At 36.4% G+C, this 22,155-nt stretch overlaps 1 protein-coding gene across 2 annotated transcripts in view; it reads left to right on the top strand.

Annotated features, from left to right (window-relative positions):
- Positions 1 to 418: 418 nt before the first annotated feature.
- DLC1 (DLC1 Rho GTPase activating protein) overlaps positions 419 to 22,155 on the top strand; it is a 228,586-nt gene continuing 206,849 nt past the window's right edge. Inside the window, exons 1-3 of one of the 2 annotated variants that reach the window (XM_057420249.1) lie at positions 419 to 614; positions 13,378 to 13,486; positions 14,349 to 15,516. In XM_057420249.1, the coding sequence (XP_057276232.1) occupies positions 14,461 to 15,516 (1,056 nt within the window). In that variant the 5' untranslated portion in view covers positions 419 to 614; positions 13,378 to 13,486; positions 14,349 to 14,460. The remainder of the gene's footprint in view (positions 615 to 13,377; positions 13,487 to 14,348; positions 15,517 to 22,155) is intronic. The other variant, XM_057420250.1, reaches the window with a different exon arrangement.

The raw sequence follows: 22,155 nt of genomic DNA, 5'->3' as shown, positions 1-22,155 counted from the left end.
TCTCTGTGTGCTCTCTCCCTTTCCCTCTCCCTGGCTCAGGCAGGCAGGCTCGCTGTCTCTCTCTCCCTCTCCCTCTCTCTCAAAGGCAGGAAATACTTTTCAGGCAATCTGGGCCTGGTTGTTGAGGCCCCTTTTACAAAACATCAGTCTGAATTTAGTAGACAGAAGTCACTGGGAAAAGCTTGACAGGCTCGTGCTTAGTTAAGGCTCCCTCCAGCTGCAGAGGGTGTTTTTGTTAGAATCACACATTGAGCAAAACTGTTTAGAATAGAGCAGTGATCTCAGTAGCGAAATCTGAACTTTTATGCTAGCAGGAGCTAACTGGGACTGGTCTCGTTTGTTTGTTTGTTTGTTTGCTCCTTCTTTTTGGGTGGTTGCTTTTTTTTTTTTTTTTTGTTTTGTATTTTTTTCTCTTTTACTGACCAAAGATTTAAGGAAGGTTATGTACGAACTCCACATTCTCTTCATCTAGGTAAGGCTGTCTTGGAATCCTTCTGTACTTTAAACTATCAAAAGATTGAAACCAATTTTTAGAAAAGAAAGAACAGAAAAGAGACAAGCAGTATGCAGCACTGGAGCTTTCTGCGTTCAGGAACTCAGCACTAAAACTGCAGGTAAACAAAATTATAATCTTTTAAAATGTACATTTAGTTGTAGACTGTGACAATTCTGTTTATGAAATGTGCCAGATCTAGAAAAAAAACCTTTTTCTGCATATTTTTTCATCTTTTAAAAATATTCTGGGTACACTGAACTTTGTTTATTTGCGTTCATATAGAAATAGAGCTGAGCTACATGGTCTTGCTTGCATATTTTTTAATGTACATTAAATAGGACAGCTAGATGCGTGAACAATTTATTTTTTTTTACCTCCTTTGCCAACAGGGAGGGCATTTAGGGCTATGTTTTTTTCCTCTCCCCAAACCTTCCCTTCCCTTCCCTCCAGCAGTAATGATGATGAGGAGCGTTTTAGGTAGATATATCAGTTGTACCTCTGGTGGGCTTGGTGTCTAGCCTTTTCTTGGTCCTAAATGAAATTTGTGGTATAACTGACAATACAGTCTTAAATGTATATGCTCTGTATCAGAAAATCCAAGGTTTATTTTCTGGCATTAGCTAAATTAGGTTATTTTTAGTAACCTATGATTAGACACACAGTTTGGGGTGTGCTGTGCTAGCATTTAGAAGAGGAAAAGCAAAATTAGGTAAATGTCAGCTGACTAGAGTTTTTGGTGAAGATGTATGAATTTACTCAGCATTTTTCTTAACCTGGCAAACTATTAACTATTAAAAATTAGAAGAATCTGCCTTTAAGGAGTTTAGGAGGAAATTTAGGATAGTATCTTTAACTGATGTGTGAATGGAGCTGCTGCTATATTATGTAAAACTGTGATTTAGTTATTAAATTATTACGGACATCAGAAGAATTTTTCATTACCATCTACATAGTATCCTTTGTCTTCCTGAAAATCAGAAAGGACATCTGTTGCTTATAAGTAATATGAGAAATTATTTCTTCAGTGCCTCAGTAAGTCTCCATATAGTTATTGGCCGTATTGATAACTAATCAGGAGTCATCTGTTCACATCTTTGAATAAGTTTTTAACTGTGTTTTTATTGAATATTATTTTTGAAGCGGTGCATAAAGGAATGACTTTGTGGCATGAAAAGGCATGAAGAACCAATAAATACTCCGAATGGGGTCAAATATCTCCTCTGCTAGAGATTGAAAATAATAAACTTTACTGCAATTCGAGTGGAAGAAAGTTGTTCATGGTGGTCAGAAGCAGCTCTAGATTGTGAAGGGCATGGGTCTGAAGGGGACAGGGAACAGCTGGTAGACAGCAAAATGTTCTTGGGTATATTCTGGGGTGCATTTTAAAACCACAGTTACTCATTTGCTTATGGAAGAGCTTCTCCAGTTCGGTGCCCTGAGCTGGGAGAGTTGTGGTATGTAGGTGGTGGGACTGAGAAGCTGAGAGGAATCTGAATGGCTGAGTGTGTGTGTCACTCCTGCAAAATTTGTGCTGGAAATTTGATGTCTCAAGGGACTTGGCGTTAGTGGCTTTTACTGCACTGTATTCCCATACTTGCTCCTGCAAGTATGAATGTATGTATTTTGTATTAGCGAGTACTCTACTTAAACAGAAATACCAAATAATAAAAATCATTATTCGTTATCAAGGGGTCCTCTTTTTGCAACACTGTCTTCTGGGTTTTAAAGGATATAATGACCTCATCTGAACTCACTTTCAGATGAAAATAGTTTACACCTGAGGCTGTTGAACTGTAGGGTAGACAATAGAATAGAACCCACAAAGTATTTTCTCATTTAACTCTGAAGTTTCTTACAGACTATAAGGAAATGTAACACAGATAAATGCCCACCTTTTTGATTTATAAGTTTTATTTGAAAGTCCTGAAGGCAAATCACTGTTCAGCTCCCAGTTCTACTCGGTCTAGCTTCTCTGTTATACTAACCTATACTTGCTATATATAGTTATATATAACTATATATAACAAGATGTTGTTCAAGAAAAAGAATGCACAGAAATTTTACTGTCTTAAACAACCCTGAAAACTATTTTATATATAGCAATCATGGAAATTCATCACAGAATAGTTTGGGTTGGAAGGGACATTAAAGATCATCCAGTTCCAACTCTCCTGCCATGGGCAAGGACACCTTCCACTAGACCACGTTGTTCAAAGCCCCATCTGACCTTGGCCTTGAAAACTTCAAGGATGAGGCAGCCCCAGCTTCTCTGGGCAACCTATTATGGTGTTTCACAAGCCTCACAGTGAAGATTATCTTCCTAGTATCTAATCTGGATCTACCCTCTTTCGAATTTAAGCCATTCCTGCTTGTCCTATCACTGCTTGCTCTTGCAAAGCTTTCTTGTAGGCCCCTTAAGGTGCTGCAAAGGCTCCTATGAGGTCTGCCTGGAGCCTTCTCCAGGCTGAGCAATCCCACCTTGCTCTCCTTGTCCCTTCAGAAATGTTAATGTTCTTACTTTGAAGCAAGAAAATAGACCAAGTAAATATATCAGATGGCTCCTTTGAACAATTAGGCACCTGAATTTATATCTGCAGCTTTGAGAAAACGCAAGTGCTTACATTCATGTAATAGAAATTTTGCACATAGCTTTCCTTCAGATTTATGTCCCTGTAAGTGTACTTTCTTTTGATCCTTGTACCCAATGACTTCCATATTAAATTCCATAATATGTGCACTATAACAAAATAAATTTGTGTATTTGGGCTTTCAAGATCTCTGTAACATAGCACAAAATGAGTTTGCTTCTTGAAGAAAATTAAAAGCAAATGTGATGGCTTGTGTAGGTAGTTTTTGAATAAGAAAGGCTTACAGTTATTCCTTTAAATCACTGAGCATAAAATATTTTTCTAATTATTCCTTAGGTAGTGGAACAATAAAAGGATGCCCATTTTGGCTTTTTCCTCAGTCTCAAAAGTGAATTAATTTTATTTTTTTTAAACTCTCAGAAGTGCTAAGCTGATTTTTTTATATTATATTTTTCTGTTTTCTTAATATTAATTTTGTTGTTGAAACACATCTTTTTTGACATGAAGCTTCCCTGAGGAATGCAGTAGCAGAAGGAGGAAGAGAACTTACAAATGGTTTTCTCTTTTCTCAGAAAGGAGATACATTTTAGAGCATTCTCCTTTTTGCTTTTAGTCATCTGGTTGCATTTTCTGTTGTTTATTTGTCTGTAGAAAAAAAGAAAATATGTTTTTCATGTTGGTGTTCTGTTGCTTTTACAAAAGAAAAAGGAAAAAGAGAAAACTGGCATACCATACTGGTAAGAGTAATTGAAATAACTTATTCAGAAGGGCTAGATCTTGATTTCCTTTCTAATAGAAGCCACTAGAAGTTTCTGGTCCACAAGAAACTCACACAAGAGTGAAGCCAGATAGAGCAGGTAACTCAGGATCTTGGCCACTTCCATTTCAAATGTCTCCAAAGATGGTGATCAGTGTGAATACTTAGTAAGGACTTTAAGCCTGTCTGTATAGACAGGTTTATTTTTTAGTTCATGGAATCATGGAATACTATGTTGGAAGGGAGCTCAAGGAACATCTGGTCCAAACTTTCTAGAAAATATGTGTGTATATGTACAGGCACATGTGCATGTATACGTGTGTATGTGGGTGTATATATATATATGAAAATTATACTCTGAACCAAATTTATATAGATTTTTTACATGCAAATCCCATGTATAGTAGGATTGTTAATATTATTTAAATGGAAATAATTACCAGTATTGAATTTGCATATGGTTTTGTGCTGCTGACCGCAGCCCATATTTTGCCATTGATATTTGTTGATGCTTTTAGAAACTACTCATTTTAAGCACAGGCTATTGGTAGAGAATTTCAAATCCACTATTACCATAAATGCTTGTTTCTCTTGAATGAGGAAAATTGCTTATGTTGAAATGAGAAATGCCTGGAGTTTTATCTCTGGTATATTGCACATCAGCCACATTGAACATAAATACAGAGGTTTGCCTTAGGCTGTATTTACATTAAAACCAAAACTCATACAATGCACTTTTTACTTCCAGTCTTCATTTCCCTCTAGGCTCTCTCTTTTTTACTTAGATTTGTGATATTTCCTGTTTGTTTTTTTTATTATACCTTGTGTCAAATTCCAGCAGGTTTAGATGAAATGCCCTTGAACTTTAAGAAAGTTTGTAAATTTCTGTTACTGCTGAACCTCTTGCGGTTCTCCCACCCTCTTGTTCTTTCTTTCCCAGCTATAGGCTTTCCGCGGTATCAGTGAGAGTTTTGCACTAGATTGCAACCATGAAAAAAATGTACTTTGATGCTAGAATAAATAAATGATCAAACGTTAGCACCCCTATGCATGTGAAATGTTTGCCTCATGATCCAAAATTTCACTTTGTACAAGTCAGAGTCAGGAGTGAGGTTCAAAAAGAAAATTGCATTACACTGACGAGTGAAGAAAATCTGGAGTAGTTTGGAGGATTGTTGCAAAGTGCTGTTCTGCTAAGGGAGGTAACAGAAAATGGAAGACGCTAGATGAACCAGTGAGAAATTTTCCTAGCCAAAGCAGTTGGGGTTACATTATTACAGCTTTATAACTGCAAGTTATAAAAAAGCATCCAACAACGTTAATTTTGTATTATTAATATCTTTGCTAAGACCATCATAAAATATGTTTGTTTTCTTCTCCTCATGAATTTTCTCCCACAAGACACAGACATGTGATGGGCAAGGAAGACTTCTTTTGGATATACTGCTTCAGTATGGAGCATTTAACCCTCCACTTTGGAGCAGTCCTCAGAGGCTCAAATCACTGGAAGTTGTACTATTAGATTTATTACAGGGTTTTTGTCTGCAACTAAATGGCAGATAGCCCTTTTCATTTTGCTTGAATTGTTTGTCCAGATAATTATGTTTTATCAGAGAGACATGGCAGCTCTCAATGGTAAGTTTTTGCTGAAAGAACTGTTTCAGAGTTGTACCCTCCACAGAAGAAGCTGGACTTGGAGGATTCCATGTGCAGAGACAAATCTACATTTTAGTTCTGTTCACTAGCTATATGCAGATGTCAGTGGCTTCCTTACAGCTTCCAAACCTTGAGTCACTGTCAACTTAATTGGTTATGTAGCTAAAGACTAAAAAAGCTTTTGCATGTTGTGTGAGACCTGGTAGCTGGTAAAGGAAATAGAACTGAATTAGTTTTAAAATCGAGGGAAGATGTCTGCAAGAGCTCAAGAGTCATCTGTTTTATTTTTCCTGTACTCATGTGTTCAGGAGTAATTTCCAGGGTTGGATATGTCTTTCCAGGCGGGTTACAGATTCTGAATAGGAGAATATCATCATAAAATCAGGAGACCAGCTGATAAGATTGGAATTGAGGTCTCTCTGGACATACTATGGAGAAGGTCTATTAACTATCACTACAGTAGTCATATTTACATTATGACTATTAGAGAGGCAGAGAGGAAGAAGATAAAGAAGGGAGATACAGACACACTGTAGAGAAGTCTTTTGAATTATAATCTTCCTGAATTCTAAAATAAGAATATTATACTGAAAAATGGCCAGTTGCAAGGTTTTGTTCAGGGGCAGACTTCCCCACCCCACCCCCCAGTTTCACCAACTTGGGAAACAAACTATATTTTTACTGTCACATCGTTGAAAGAAGTGGACTTAGGTCCTCCAGTACGTTTAAAAAAAACTTTCAGTGTGCATTAGATTTTATTTCACCCTTAGTTTCAAAGAAATACATGGAAAAGCAGCCGTTTTGATTAATTTTTGTTTTTCAGATCTTCGGTTACATTCCAGAAATTTTTGGTTGGTTTGTTCTCAGTGCTTTTATACAGGTGCATCAAAATGAGATTTCAAATGATACTGTTAATGGTTCATTCACACCAAAAAGCTCAGCCATGTTAGCAGTCATTCTCTCTAGACTCTTGATGATAAAGAATTTGTCTTTATTTATGGGAAAAAAATATTTAAATTCTTTATTTACGAAATGTGCACAATAATGTCAAAAATACTTTTTAGTCCCATTTGCACTAGGAATGAGAACTTGCCCCATACTATTCAGTAAGCAGATAGGTTGCTAAAAAGCCATTGTTAATAGCGCCTCAGATTTCATAGCTCATGGCTATAACAAGCACCAGGAACTTTCGTTCAAATGGAAGCACTGTATTAAAACCTAAAATCTACAAGGCATCAGGAAAACAATCAGTTAATTTATATTGTTTTCAAAAAGACATCCTGTAGATAGAAAATAAGTTTTTCACCTGACTTGGATAGAAAATGGAATTTCTTCTATACTGAATTAAAAAAAAAAAAAAAAAAAACACAACAAAACAAAAAAACCAAACCACACACACACACAAAAAGAAAAAACAAAAAAAAGAAACAGGAAAAGTTTAGAAAAAAATCAGGGTGGCCTTTTCTCATTTCATGTCTTTTCTTTTCAAGACAGTTCCAGTTAAGGAAGAAATGGAAAGGAGATGTAGAGTCTGCCAGCTATCTTATTTTTTCTATTCTCTGAGTGTGGAGAGATGATTTTTAGGGAAGGATTGGAAGGGTGATGAAATTTCCATATAGAACACTTCCATTTGGGGGGAAAATAAAAAGTAGGGAAAGAAAAACTCATGCAAAAAACAAGAGTCCAAACATTTACACCTTACATTATTCTTCTTCCTTCCAAAGACAGAAGTGTTTTGTTGAAGTCAAGATGGTATAATATTTTTCACAATACCCAATTTTTAATATCAACAGACTCACAGGTGAGAATTGCTAGATATCAAGGCTCTGATTTTCTTCTAAAAAAGAATCTATCTTTTTGGTTTAAACCCTCTTCTATTTCTAGTGGTCATCTATAAATTCTATGTCTCTTGTCATTCTGGAATGATGCTGTGGTAATGGATTATCATAGCAGCTAATAGAATGTAATGCTGATAGGTAAAAATGCCATTAACAAAATTACAGTGAAGTATTATATTAGAAACATATGAAATAATAGTATTTATTTATCTTTTATTGACTATTCATCAATGCAAAATAATACAAAAATAAAGTTTTGTATTTTAAACTGCTTTTAAATTGGTTTTGATGTAATAGTTAAATAGTGTGTAAATAATATAGATCTGAAGTAAGCCTGGATAACTGTGGATCAGTTTGGATCCTGTCATTTCCCCTTTCTCATCCTTGAGGAAGAGGCTTAGCTGATCTGAAGCTCAGCACTGGAAATGAACCAAATACAAATGCAACCAAGCTAAAACCCTCTGTAATCACATGTTGACTACAAGTAGAAGCCCTTCTTTGTATGATAAGGAGCACTGCTACTTTTTGAGGAGGAACAGAATGTAAAGCAACTCCCTGATGGTTTATATTTTCTAAACAGTAAATTAAGGCATATTGACAAAGTTTAGGCTCATATTTTAGGAACCAATAATATTTTCAAAAACAAGACTTTGGATGTCTCTGAAAGAGCAACTTTCCAAATTAAGTTTATAGTTTGGGTTGTTTAACATACTGAGATCTTATAATAATGCTGGACAGTATCACAATTTTTGTAATATTAAATGTGCTTCAAAGAAAGAATGTTAAACCCTAACAGTATTAAACATTTTCACTGACAGTAGACTAAAATGAGAATATCTGACATGTCAGTGTCTATAAAGGAGAAAAGAAAATAGCTTAATTAAAGGAATAATGAAACTGATCCCCACAGGAAAGAGGAAATCCTTATTGAGTCACAGGAATGACTTCAGGTACACAGCTTGATTAGCTTCTTGTGCGGTTTTTCTTTTTTTGCAGTGTATAATTTGTATTTACTATACATTGTAGCTTCTATTTCTTTACATGCATAAGCAAAACGAACAAAAAGAAATCCTATTTCGGTTTCTTACCAGCCACAGTGATTCCTAGCTCAGGGTTGTTTTTTTCCCCTGGTTCATGGGAGATATCACAGGGGCTTTTCTTATGCATTGATAGTTTGATAGTTTTATAACTGCATATCATTATATTTATTGACTGAGAATTTAATCTACATTTTTTTCTCCTAGCTCTCCACTGCAATTAGGGTCCCCCTGTATCAATAACAAATTTAAAAAAAAAAAAAAAAAAACAACAAACAAATGAAAAAAAAAACAACCTCCAAAGCAAAAAAAAAACCAACAAACCAAACGAACCCCCAAATATATTCTCTCTTTTGGTTTTCTGGTTTACTTTTTCTTTTTTCTTTGTAGTTTGTTTTATTTTCTTTTTTTTAAGTTTTCATTCTTTAGATTTTTCAGCTAATGTACTCTCTCAGAACAACAACAAATGAGGTGTAAGGAAAGAAATGCGTTAGGATTTTTAATTTCTGTCGTTTATTTTTGGTATATTTTTGTCTCAAAATGTCTGTAGAGTGAAGCAGAAGAGAAAAAAAATAGGTGAGCAGTGTCTAGTAAGCTTCACTGTCTCTATAGGATTGCACTGATTTGAGTCCTTCAAGTTATTTCTTTTAAGCAAAACCATATATAATACGTGAGTCAGCCAGTTTTAATAGACCTGTTTGTCTTAGTGTAGGCAGGACTTCCTTGGCTTTTCTTGAAAAAGTAGATTATCAAGTATGTATCACATACTTTTACAGAAGCTAAACTCTTCTGTTGGAGCCAATGGGACTTGAGCTATGGATTTCAGCCATGTATTAATTATTTATGACCTTTCTCTGCTATACAAAGACCATACTTCTATTTCTATCCACTAATTTATGGCTGAAAACAAAAAGAGATCTTAGAGAAAATGGCAGCTATGATGTAAAAAGACACTATCAGCGTATGTGTTTGTCAGAACAAAAATCAGAAGCAGCTGTATTACTGGCCTGTGTTCACATTTGTAACATTTAAGTGCACCACATGCATACACGTGCAAAAACCTTACTATTAAAATTTATATGAAAGATTTCAACTGATTTATATTTTCATTCTGAAGACATACTTGTCTTAAAAGTACTATGCCTTTTCTGATTTTTAGAATAAAGTTGTAAATATTTTTAAAATTATTATTAGTTCAAACTGCTTTTACTATTTAATCTCGCATGATTGTCTTTTATATAGTAAAGAAATTAGGGAAAATGCATTTGATAGTCTCTAAATTAATACCCTGCAACAAAAACTCCTTATATTTCTATTCTAGGAAATCAGGGCTTAGTATGGTCAATACCTATGTACTACAAAGGCTGTTTATATAGAAACTGCAGACAAGGTGAGCCTCCACTTCAGTAAAACCCGAAGGGTGGTATATGTACAGGAAATAAGGAAGGATTGTAAATTCTAAAACAGGGAATATTTTAAAATAACTAGCTGAGTGAAGACCTAGAGACTTATGGTTTATCTCAAATTATTTGTAAACAACATTCTGTCTCAGAGCTGGTATGGGGTTACTGAAAGAGCTGAATGTAAGCCAGACCAGGAAGATGTGAGATGGGTTTATAGGAAACAGACCCTGTTCACTCAGGCTTCCTTAAACAAAGTTTGCTGACTGGGGTCACAGACCAAAGAAGATAAAATAATGATAACAGAATAAATATTTCTGCTTGATCTCTGTTGCTTACACATGCCTGCTATGTAAAAAATGTAATGAAACTGTCTTTCATCTCTGTGTAAGTTCGTCAGCAATGCTTTGCCTTATTTTTTTCACAGAAAAGATCTGCATCCCATGTAAAGCATTAGAAAAATCTGAATTTCACTGGCAGGACAGTAGGGGCAGTTCTGCCTGGGTTGCCCTCCCTGAAGCTCCCTGCAATTTCTACTTAGAAACCTCTCCGGTACTCTTCGTGGTTTTCTCTCTCCCCAAGCTTTTCTATTTGTTTCAATGCAGAGTCATGCATGGTGCAATGAATTGTCAGTATGGTGGATGTGGTGGGGACAGCAAGGATGTTGCACTGGGTCAGTGGCTGTCTTCAGCTAGGCCAGCTGAGGATACCACCAAGGTGTCATCCTGCTTGCTGGTATCTTATTTATGTCTGCTTTTGACATAGCCCTTTCATCATAATAGCATGGGGTTCACTGCCCCATCCCATGTGGTGGCTGCTGCTGCCCTATGGCTCTACATTTCTCTCCTTACCCATTTCTTCCACCCTGGAAAAACCAAAGTGGGGTCTGCTCCTTTGTCCTGGAAGGCTGAGGAAGGAGATGGAGGAGCTGATTGTGTGCCTCTGCCTCCTTAATCTTGTAACTGCGAGGGTTTTTGTCCTGTCCTGTGACCCAGAAGGAGATCTGGATCTCTGGTGACAGATCCAGGTAGTCACAGACCCAGGCATTCCTTCCTTTTCCATTCTCATTTTAGCTCCAACTCGTAGGTCTTCCTGCTGCAGCTTGCACAGCTTTCATGGGATGCCAGTTGTAGATATAGGGACTGTTCTGCTTAAAGATACTTGTTATAGGCCCTCATGTTTCCTTGAGGAGGGAATTGAGAGAAGGTAAACTGCATCTTGAAAAATGCACAGCACAACCAAACCTGAATGGAATTTCATGAAATAAAGAAATTCTGTCTGAATTTTGAAAGCCTGATGGAAACAGTTTCATTTTTGCTTCTCAGAAAAAAGTCACAGGAATCCTCCTTGAAGGAAAATGTTAGTGTGAGTATAGGAGAGCCTACCAGTTCATGACTTACTTGTACATCACTTTGTGCTTTATCAGTTCCATGAGACTTGATGCAAAACTTCCAGAAATAAGCAAGCATAAAAGCTTTGCGCTATTTTTCATTTTCCATTATGTTTTACAGTAAAAGGAGACAAGCAGTAAATTATTACAAAATCCATCTAAAATTACATCTTCTGTAAACACTACGAAGAGTACAAATGGACTTGAGAGTAGTATTTTGCAGAAGACAGTAGATGTTGCACATCAACAAAAAAGTGAGCAGCAACAACAGAAAAGCAGTAATCAAGGCAGAAGCACTTTCTTCTGCAATATGGCAATGCACTTGGTTCTCTGGAAGAGAAAGGAGCACAGTTATGAATCTCATTGAGGTCTTGAGTAGTGAATCCTCCAAAGTACATTTGGCCTCATATGAGTGCAAAGGAAATAGGTTACCCTGAATACAGAGGTAGAAAAGAGAAAGAAGTTTCTTGCTGGCCTGTAAGAGTCAAGCAATTACAGCAGGTAAATAATTTCTAAGCTGGCAGATAATGCAGACTTTGAGGAGTGGAGGGGGAAAGGATAAAACGTGAGTTTCTGCCAAACTATGGGCTCTTTCATGTGCCATGGGAATTCAGGGTTTGGTAGCAGAAGCTGCATGGAGAGGGGGCGAATGTAAGGTAAATTTTTCATTCTCAGTGCTAACATAAGCTCATATTTTATAGGACAATGAAAGTGCCCTTGTCATATATTTATTTGTCTTTCTTTTCAGAAAAGTATTTGATATTCTCCTGTTTAATCATTATTTCTGCATTCTATGAGGAAGCCCAAACTTGTGATAGTGCAAGTAAAACAGAAGGGTTCCTAAAGTAAAATTTATTTGTTTTTCATCCCCCTTGAAATATAACTCTCCACATCCAAAAAATGAAAAACAGTAAGGGATCTGTTCTTCCCTTTCTGCCCACGTGTAACTCCATTTAGCAGCAGCAAGATTAATACACACCCATTAACTCTTTGAATGCCTGCCTTCTGCACGTTATAAGCAGCCTAAATCTTAGGTAAATGGATGCACGTATGTCATTGGGAAGTTGGATTTTTTAGCTTTTTACCATTAACATTACTGGTGTCTCTCCTTGATTTTCATTTGAAATTCCCCTGTATGGCAGTATCAGCCATGTTTAATCTTCTGTAAAGTCAATGGAGCTAATATTTTAGTAGGGGAAGATAGAGGGAAGCTGCAAACGAGTTGCCCCCAGGTGCAACTACAAGCAGTGCTAATGGAGGGCAGTAGAGTAAACCTTTCAGATGTCAAAACAAAACAGCATGGTGTTGTAAAAATAATTTAGTTAGTTTTACATTAGAGCTTTAGGGTCCATCAGGAAAAGGTGCAACAGAAGTTGAAAGTATTATCATTATAGGTTTGCACTGTGGTAATTTTGAACCTTGCACACGTAGAAATAGTAAGAGAATATAAATATGAAGTCAGTATAAGAATGCAAATATGCTGCAAATTTATACAATAATTTGACTTTACATTTTAATATTTAGGCTTATTCTCATGTTTGACCAGGAAAGATAAGAGGATCTTAAAGTTGCATTAACTTCTTACTACTAAATTTTGCCTCTGAAAGCGGATAATTTTTTTGGCCTGGCTTGCGTGTTATTTTCCATTTTCCTCAGCCTCCCACACACTAATGACTTGTGCATGGAATTCTCTTACCCTATGAATATGTTTTCTTTTCAAGCAGAGTCTCCACAGACGTGGAAAATGTGAACGTGAAATGAAGCATGCCATCCTCAAAGGAGGTTAAAGATCTAGGAGCATGTACAACTCTATCCTCCTAGTTAGTTTGTTGGGACATAATTTACAGATGTTCAGTTGCACAGGCATAATTCTGCATTTCCTTCAAGGCTAATGCTTTTATGTCTTCAGGCATATGATTTGTCAAGGCAGCTTTGTGGCCTAGTGGGCAATCAGAATTTGCCTTATTGGACTGAAATGACCCAGAACAAACTCAGTACTTAATCCTCTTTCTTGCTGAAATCAATAAGCAGATCCATGCCAAGTGCTGACAGTTCTTATATAGGGAGTGAAAAGAGGAAGTGTCTGCTCCTTGAACTTCTAATGTTTTCTGGGGCAGAAGTTTTGTTTTGTTATTTGAAAATTAACTTCTTAATTTTGTTTTATAAAGCATAAATTAATATGACATATTTTCTTTGTGCTGGTTTGCACATGCAGTGTCACAATGTATCTCAAATGCCATCATCTGGAAGGCCTGATACGTGAAAAATGCCCGCCTATATAATTGATCAGGGATAGAAGGCTCTGACAGAACCCAGGAATCCAGGTGAACTGCACAGTTACAACTGACCATGCAGGCTCACAAACTACCCTTCTGCAGAGCCCCATCCTAAGTAAGAGTTTTCTCCTTTCCTTACGTTAGTTGATCCTGAATATATTCATCAAGGTTGGGATTTTGGGGTTCTTGTTTTGGGGTTTTTTTCAGCTTTTATTATATATTTAAGGTAAGGAATATTCCAAAAGCTTAAATTCATTTTTCTAGGGTTGATTTTTTTTTTTTTTGTAACACACAACTGATTTCCCTGCAGTTTAACGTAACACTTGAACATATTACAACTTGTCCTGAAGGAAGAGAAACAGTAACAATAAAAATGAGAGCGACTGAATACTCCAAAGCTACTCTTAAGGACAAGCAGTTTATAACTTTGGTAAACTCAGAATAACCTTCAAGTTCTGCTCTACCTCTCTGGGAAACAGCCAGAATTCTGCACTCCATGGGTATCTCTGGAGGGGGAAGAAATACAGAATAACTCTGTGCACAAACCAACCATAAGGCATAATGCCATTTATACCCATGGAAATAAGTATCTCATGACAGACATAGTGACGACTTTTTGTCAAATCTTGGCTCTGGAGCTATTTGCCTGTTCACATGCCTGTTTATACCATTTTTGTTTACTTGATATTGGAAAGTAATCAGAAAAAAAAGTTATTCTGAATTATGAATGTTGTCATGAGTTTTGCATAAAAAGTATTAAAACTTTAAACAAAACAGTCTTCTAAATGCCTGGCCTGGCCTGCAGTCTTATCTTGCTTTTACACTTTTATTTAAACTATTCCTTCCTTTTTCTCTTTTTTTTTTGGAGTTGATTCAATAACTAGGCCTTTTTTTTTTTTATTTCTTGCAGATGTTAAAATGATGAAACCCTCCCTCCCTCCAGAGCAGTGCACAGCAGCCATGACATCTCCTCTGGTCCTCTTTGGAAGGTGCATTGGAGCCTGCTGCTGAACTGTTATGACATGTCTCTAGCAATCAGAAAGAAAAGCTGGGAAGAGCATGTGACCCAGTGGATGGGATTGGCTTTGGAGTCTGTGGAGTATAATACAGCATGTCGTCACGGACTTGTCGCTGCTAACTTGCAGACAAGTATGGAACAAGATGAGGTTCTGAGTGTGGACCGGAAAGAAAAATGCGCTTCGTTTCCAGAGTGCTGTTATAGTGGAGAGCTGATTGGCTTCCCTGCAAAGCAGCTGGGAAATGTTTCAAAGGAGGTGGATGAAAATGATAACCATGAGGATGAGGAGTGTTTTCTGGAGGCCAGCACAGAAACGCTAGTCCATGTGTCTGATGACAATGATGATTTTTCAGCACTAAACCTGGATAGTGCTAATTACCACATTACTGCTGTAGGAAGGGAACCAAAAGCTGAAGAGGAGAGTTTAAATGGAACGGGCTCCTTAACACAGATGTTACCAATAACACAGTGCAACAAGGCAGCTGAAGCATATGGAGTAATTGGAGATACAAGTAAGGAACCTGGTGGTGACACAGTTCCTAAAGAGGAGGTGGAAGATTATGACATTTGTGGAAGTATTGGTCAAAGCCCAGATCTCTGTAATTGTGAAGGCTTAAATGAAGTAGTAAATGTAGAGGAAGAAAATCTCTCTAATTCTCCAAATGTGAAAGAAATTATTATGCCTGGGAAGCAGCTGCTTCATACTGCCATAATTGCACAACAGTGCTGGAAATCTGATGCTTTTAAAGATGGGCTTGGAAAGTCTGAGTGTAATGTGGTAGAGAGTGGGATTTCTTCTGAATCATGCACCAGCAGTGACAGACAACTGTGTTCAGCAGTGGAATCCAGCGACTGCCTTATGCAATCTTCTACTTGCTCTCACATCCCAGCAGTGGAAAATGGTCTGGATGAAAGTGGTTTCACAGAACCTCAAGTGGCCCCTGAAAACAAATGCCTTTCAAATGTCAGTTCAGCAGAAGACATTCAGTGTTTACATGTAAGGAATCATTTGACCACACAAGAATATTCAGACAGTCAAGTGAAACTGCGCAAAAGAAAGGTAGGTTGCTCATAAACTGCAGAGGTTTTTTCTAATGTTTCCCCCAGGTTCTTGTGAAGGTAATTCCATGACTAATTGATTGGAAATAAAATGTGGTTTTCAGTCTTGTTTTACTAGTTTGTCAGTTTTTTCTTTAAATGGTTTGGAGAAAACTGCGTCTGTACAACAGCTAAGATTCAGGAGTTCTTTTTAAAGTCTGAAAATGATTAATCCATGAATTTGTATGATACCTTATTTTCACTTTATAGATAACTTTCATATATGTTTGAGGCTAAATGAATAAGTATCTTCTATGGGTTTGGTTTTATTTTTGTTTCTTCTGCTGCTGTCAGGTATCATTATCTCTTTCCTTTTAGGAAACTGATTGTGTCCAGGGTTTTGAAGCTCTATTAAAAAAATAGAACAGAGAAAAAATGTATCAAAACTTTAAAAGGGGTAGAAAAAGAGTGGAAACAATTTGCAGAAGTTCTTTGATTTTCAGCTCAGCCCCATGAGCATATGTTCTTGAAAAAAAAAATATTATTGCTGAGCTTGAAACAGTGTTTTGAAATTTTGAAGCAACTGGGGAGTTTCACTGTCTACAAAGAGTAAGGAAGAGTATCATTACAAAACTTTAACGGACAGATTCCCTGGCAATAAAACTCCCATTGGCTTTAATGGAAGGAGATGTGCTGACTATGGGACCACAGAATTCAGCTTAAAGTCTACCGTTCCTAGTTATGCTTCTTATTCTTGTGAATAACCAAATTGTAATTGTTAACTTCTTGTTGCCTTTTTTCATTTGACATCATCCAGCTTCTTTTTTTTTTGTTAGTCTGTTTTTTAATAAGTCTGGTTTCTCTGAAGTGGTGGTGTGGGGCCTGTTTCACTAAAGCACAAATCACATGTCTGAAGTACTCCGTGCCAACACAGCATCCTGAGCTGCTGGCTATTGCTTCCTTGTGTTGACACTTTAGTAATATTAGCATGCAATTGATATGGTTAGAAGCTGTAAGTAAATTTTGCAAAAGGTCTCAGAAGTCCTCAAAGCCAGTTTTTCTTTGGTGGTTCATGCAATTCCAGTTAATGTGGTAACTGTTCGAACAATTCAGTGACTAGTCTCTGAGTTACAATTAAGAAACAGAAACTGCTAGTCAGCAGTATCACAGATGCGAAACTTACCCATCTGTAGAAAACTTTTCAAGTTTAAAAACATAAAATTTAACCTAATTGATATTATATTTGAGAACTAGTTTAGTATTATAAACGTATTTTCAGCTGCTCTACTTTAGCATTTCCTTTTTTCTAATCATAGTTGCTAATATCTATGTTCACATTTCATATTGTTAGCAAGATATACCATGCTATATTTTTTAATAGCTTTGATCCTGCTAGTTTTCATGTATCACCTTGTCTCTTGTTTAGAGTTCACTTACTCATCTTTTAAATATATACTCTCAAGAATTATTGACAAGAATATATTTGTGTTTGTGCCATTAAATATTTAAAAGGATGAAATATAAAAAGAGTTCTATAAAAAGGTAAAATTCAAGTGAGACTTAATAGTGAGTAAAATTAAGAAACGATATAAGCATAGAAAGGAGCAAAACAAGGAGTTCCTTCAAGGAAGGTTGAGAGTTATGTGACTACAGCAACTGTGAAGCTGTGTGCACTGTAAAAGAGGATGTAGTCTGTAAATCTGAAGGAGTGACCTTGTACCACTTTGGTTAAGTAGAGTCCTTACCAGCAACTGTAAAATGTTTGGCAAAAGGGAAAAGATATGATCAGCTGTTGCTTTTGGGATTATTTCTGAGTTTACAGGACACTTCTACAAACAATGTTGCTGCATGCAGGATTTTATCACTTATATCTAATCATGCACTCTTTTACAAAAGGCTGCCTGTGTTGGTAATAGTCTGTAATGAAAAATGTGCATATATTTACAAACTTTCCCTGAAAGTCACTTTTGTAATTTTAACAAGACATTAGAAAAACAACAGACTTGAAACTGAATCCATCCATAAAACCCAAGTATTTGCTTTGCAGTGACAGGAAGACTTAAGGGATTGGGAATGGTATATAAAACCTTTTCTCTCCAGGTCAGCAGTTCAAACAGTGCAGTTAAGGCCTAAAACATACCACTATCTGATTAATGCTGAGTGTCAATTATAGTTGCATGTAAACATGTGCTCATGGAGGGCAGAATACTGGAAAAGGCACAAGGGATGAATTGCTAATTGCATTTGGGCACCCAAACCTCCAGGTGGCATCTTAGGAAATCATAGAAAGGTGCTGAACTTCAGCTACTTCCATAACATCTAAATTCTTAGGCTGTTTGAGTAGTCTCATTCTGCTCTTGATGGTACTAAATTCTGAAAACCTGTTCCTTGTTAACATATATTAAACTGCTTTTAATTGTGGCAGTAAAGCATGATCTCCCTTCTTATTTTCGGATCAGCTGAGGTGAGACAGCGTGGATCTGTTTGGCTTCCTCTGCCGATACAGGTTTAAGGGTTTAAGGGCTTAAAGTTTAGGATCTTTGACCAGCACTAGCTCCCTTTCAGTAAGTTGCTTTACTCATGATGGATGCACTGACACTGAAGATGCTTTTTGCAAACAGATCCAGCTGTTTCAGCATTCTTTGCTGCCTCAAGTCATCACAATTCCGATGGTTGATGAAAAGCACCCTCTTTTTCTTTGCTTTCCCAGAAAGATTTCCTAATGCTTGCAAATAGGAAGCACCTGAATTTAATTGTGAAAAATTAATAATAGGTCTGACTGAAAAATCCCACACTAATCCAGTTTTCCTGGTTTTGTGTTGACTGATAATCAAGGGGCAAAAAATGGAGTGTATGTGACTGTGTCAGTTTCTCTTCACAGGTAATTTCAGACTGCATTTCAGTCTCATCAAAACATTTTGATTATGTGTCACTGAAAAAGGAATGAAGTAAACATTTCGGTGTATAAATTCCTTATCTCTTTTTTTATGAAACTGGTGATTTTCACATTTTTTTACTTGGAATTCTTCATTGTGGCCTGTAAAAAAGTTTTTCAGTTTCAAACAGTAGATGTTATCTCAAACTCATTCCTACCAAAGTGTCAGAGCTGTTTCCTAGAGTTCACTATTATTGCTACTATTTTAATCCAGATTTCTAGATTAAATGCTTTGTAGTTTGCAAAGGATACTTAAGGACCCAGCTAATGTCACCATGACAGCAGCCACCAGTGTCAATGAGATGCAAATTAATTTAAGAAAAATATTATCAGAAGAATGGCAGTAAATGTAGAAATAAACCTGAGTAGAATGTTACCTGGGGTGACACAGGTCTTTGTAGCAGTGCCTTTCCCCCACATGAAAGCTGTGAGTTTTTAACGCATGGATTTACATTTTCTGGACTGTTGCAATAAAGTTTGTTTCGTTATTTCATCAATTATAATTATTCTAATGTGAGGGGAAAAAGAATTTGCATAGTTGAATTTGGGTCTTTCCATCCATATTTGCTACTTGAATATTATGCTTGCCTATGCGATGTGAAGGCTGACCGTCTTCCATTACAGCCTGTATTTAAAGTTCTGTTTTATAAGGCTAAAGCTATGCTCTTTATGGCAAGTTAGAAAATTAGGTTCTTCCAGGAGCTTCTGCTTGTATTACCCTGTAAAATGACTCCACAGGAAGTCTATGGAGCCTTGCTTGCCGCCTTAGTCCTCCCTGTGAGGTACCTGGGAGAGGCAATAGGAAAGCTTCCAAAAATATCATAAGAGCTACCTATTTTACTTAAATAGTTTTCTTAAGTTTTTTCCCTTCCATCTCTACCATTCAGAATGCATAATGCTTTTCAACTGAGCATTCACTTGCCAACAATAGATGGTTGTTTAAAAGGTTATGTGAGCTTGTTGTGAACAATAGTATCCAGAATTTTAGATCTTTTTCTTTTGTTGCAGTTAAAATACCAGTGACTGAGTTTCTAGGCCTGTCACTTCTGAAGTCTTAATCTCCCTTTACCTCAATTTTGACTCTGAATGGGTATAATTTAATGATTGATTTTTTTTTATACCAATTTTTATTTATCTTGTAAGACTGTCAAAGTGTATTTTTTCTTTTTTTCAATAGAAACCGGTTTATTAGGGATCCAGTCTAAAATATTCCTACTTGTGTAGTTAGTTGTTATTGCAATAACAACTGAGACAGGTCAGCATGGGAAAGGCAGACATAAGAAGATAAAAGTATGAATAAAACCAACAGGAATGTACAGTAAATCTTAATTAAAAATTAAATACCTTTTGCTGTATCCTGATTTTGTCATAGGAACTGAATATACTTTTTGCTGAAATTCAGTCTGAAACTGTCAGCTGAAGGAAGATGGCAGCTCTAGAAATTGGTGATTTTCAAAGCAAATTATCTTTAATTGCACTTTTGAAAAATGCGATGTTTAAATGCATTCATTTCCCACAGTTTATGTTTTCCCATTGAGTAGTTTGTCTTGCAAATATTCTACTGAAGAAATTCAACAACCAGGAAAAAAAAAAAGAATTTGCAATTCTTAGTTTATAAGGATCATGAAAATTTGGGCAAAGATATATGTTGTTTGGGTGGTTGTAGGATACCAAGGCTTCACGGCTTCAGTACGGTCATGGGGAGACCAAGGCCTCACTGCTTTAAATGTAGGAATTAAAAAAGCATTAATGAATGCCAGTGGAACTGCTGTGTTCTTAAGAGTTTGTCTATGTTCTCAGAGTATGTTCTTAGAGTATGCCTTGCTGAACTTGGGTGATATAATAATTTGTAACCTTAGAGACTACAGAAGCCAGTCACTGTAGAAGCAGTATCACAGCAGAATTACTTTCAAATCATATGGTTCTCTAACTATATTTCCTGTAAAATTCAGGCCTGTGCTTATGCCAGAATAGCTTTGTTTTCAGATACAGAGATGAATAATAGAATCTTGGCATCTAGGGAATGGTTTTCCCCAGTTTTGTGAAGAGCAATGGCAAATACAAATATTGAAAATCTGATACTCTCTTTTTAAAGATCATCATTCAAACCTCAGAAATCTATTTTAGCATCTATGGAAATTGGATTTGCTTTTGTTCCATTTCTGCATCTCTTGCTGTTTTGAGACTTTTAAAATTTTTTCAAAGTTTTTGAACTTTCTAAAGGTTTTAGAAAAAAGCATGGATCTGTTTTTCCAAACTCATAATGTGAATACGAACACCAAGAAAAATTAATGAGAGATCCTGAGCCACAACAGCTCTTTGAAAGGTTAGCTTACCGCATCTCATGTTAGCTACCCACATCTCAGAGCTACGGTCTGTAGTAGTAGTACAGTGGGCAACTATTACTGAGATCCACAGTTACTTCACCACAAAGAATTTGCTGCATTTGCACATTGCTATTAAATGGTCATAGGTTTAAAGGCGTTGGGATGAATCTGGCAAGAGCTGCAAGTAAAGCAAAACAAATAGTATGATTTCTCTAAAAAATCTGAAACCTTCTTGACTGTCATGAATATTTCTTTCTCTTTTCTCCATTGAAAACTTGCTTCCTAAATTTACCATTTAATAATGAACATGCAGTTCAAAACTATAAAGGTACTGAAGTAGTTGGATCTACCTTTTCAAAATTATGCATTTTATCTGTGATAATTAGTAGAAAGTGGTAGTGATAAAGCACTCCTATTATTGTGGTTACATGACCATGAATTTTCTCTGTTGCTTTCACAAAAAAATATGTATCATAAGTATTATCTCCATCTGGGAAGCTAAAGAATGCTTTCCCACAGACTTCCTTTGTGTTTGGACTGAAGTATGATGTATTTCAAACAATCCGAAAAGTATTCAAAACAAGCTCGGAACAGGATGGGATGACTGCCAGGCCATTACAGTATAACCCTTATGCAAATTTTACTTTGACACATTTTTGTGACAGTGTTCAGCAATAAATTTTAAAGGCTGCCAGTGCTGTCTAGACTGCAAACCAAGAGACTGTTGCGCATCAAGCTATGCATTAGTTGAAGTTGAGCTACCTAAAATGGTCATGAAAGTATTTGTATTTATACATGGTTCACAGTCATACACTGTTGCTTCACCAAAGTGATACTGCACATTTCTTGGAACCAATGTAAAGAGCTTTAGTTTCACCCAGTTTATACTCAGAAATTTCTAATTATGTACAAGTCTGCAATAACTGACTTGAAAAAAAAACACCTTCGAGAGCATTTGTTTGCTTTTAAAACGCATCTTTAGAAAGGTCTGTATGGTAAGGGACAATTGTTTCCTGGTTCTAGCCTACAAATTCTCAGTTGTAGTTCATGTTAAATGGACCAATGACCACTTCCTAAAATGACACCAGATTCGTAAATAGTACCACATTTTTGAGGGAAGCTGTCTTGGAAGGAATGAATAGGAACAGTACTCAGAACCGAAATTTAACAGTTTAGCAAATGGGAAGTGGGAATAAAACACTTGGGCAAAACCTTCTGAGTTACATGACATCACTATCCACAACACACTTTTCCATTGGTTAAAGAAAAATTTAAAAAATGGACTTTCCTTCATAGAGCTGTTCATCTGGCACTTTCATGAGCGGAATGTTCACTTTGAATTAACAATCAAGTGAAAACACAGAGATCAGAGGGGCACACAGATACAGCTTCCATCCAA

Source organism: Pezoporus wallicus, unplaced genomic scaffold (assembly GCF_028554395.1).
Source record: "Pezoporus wallicus isolate ANWC-B61680 ecotype Strahan unplaced genomic scaffold, APGP_CSIRO_Pwel_v1 contig_5552, whole genome shotgun sequence".
Classification (NCBI taxonomy): domain Eukaryota; kingdom Metazoa; phylum Chordata; class Aves; order Psittaciformes; family Psittacidae; genus Pezoporus; species Pezoporus wallicus.
The sequence above is the reverse complement of the archived record's forward strand: the minus strand, read 5'-3'. Positions and strand labels throughout refer to the sequence as shown.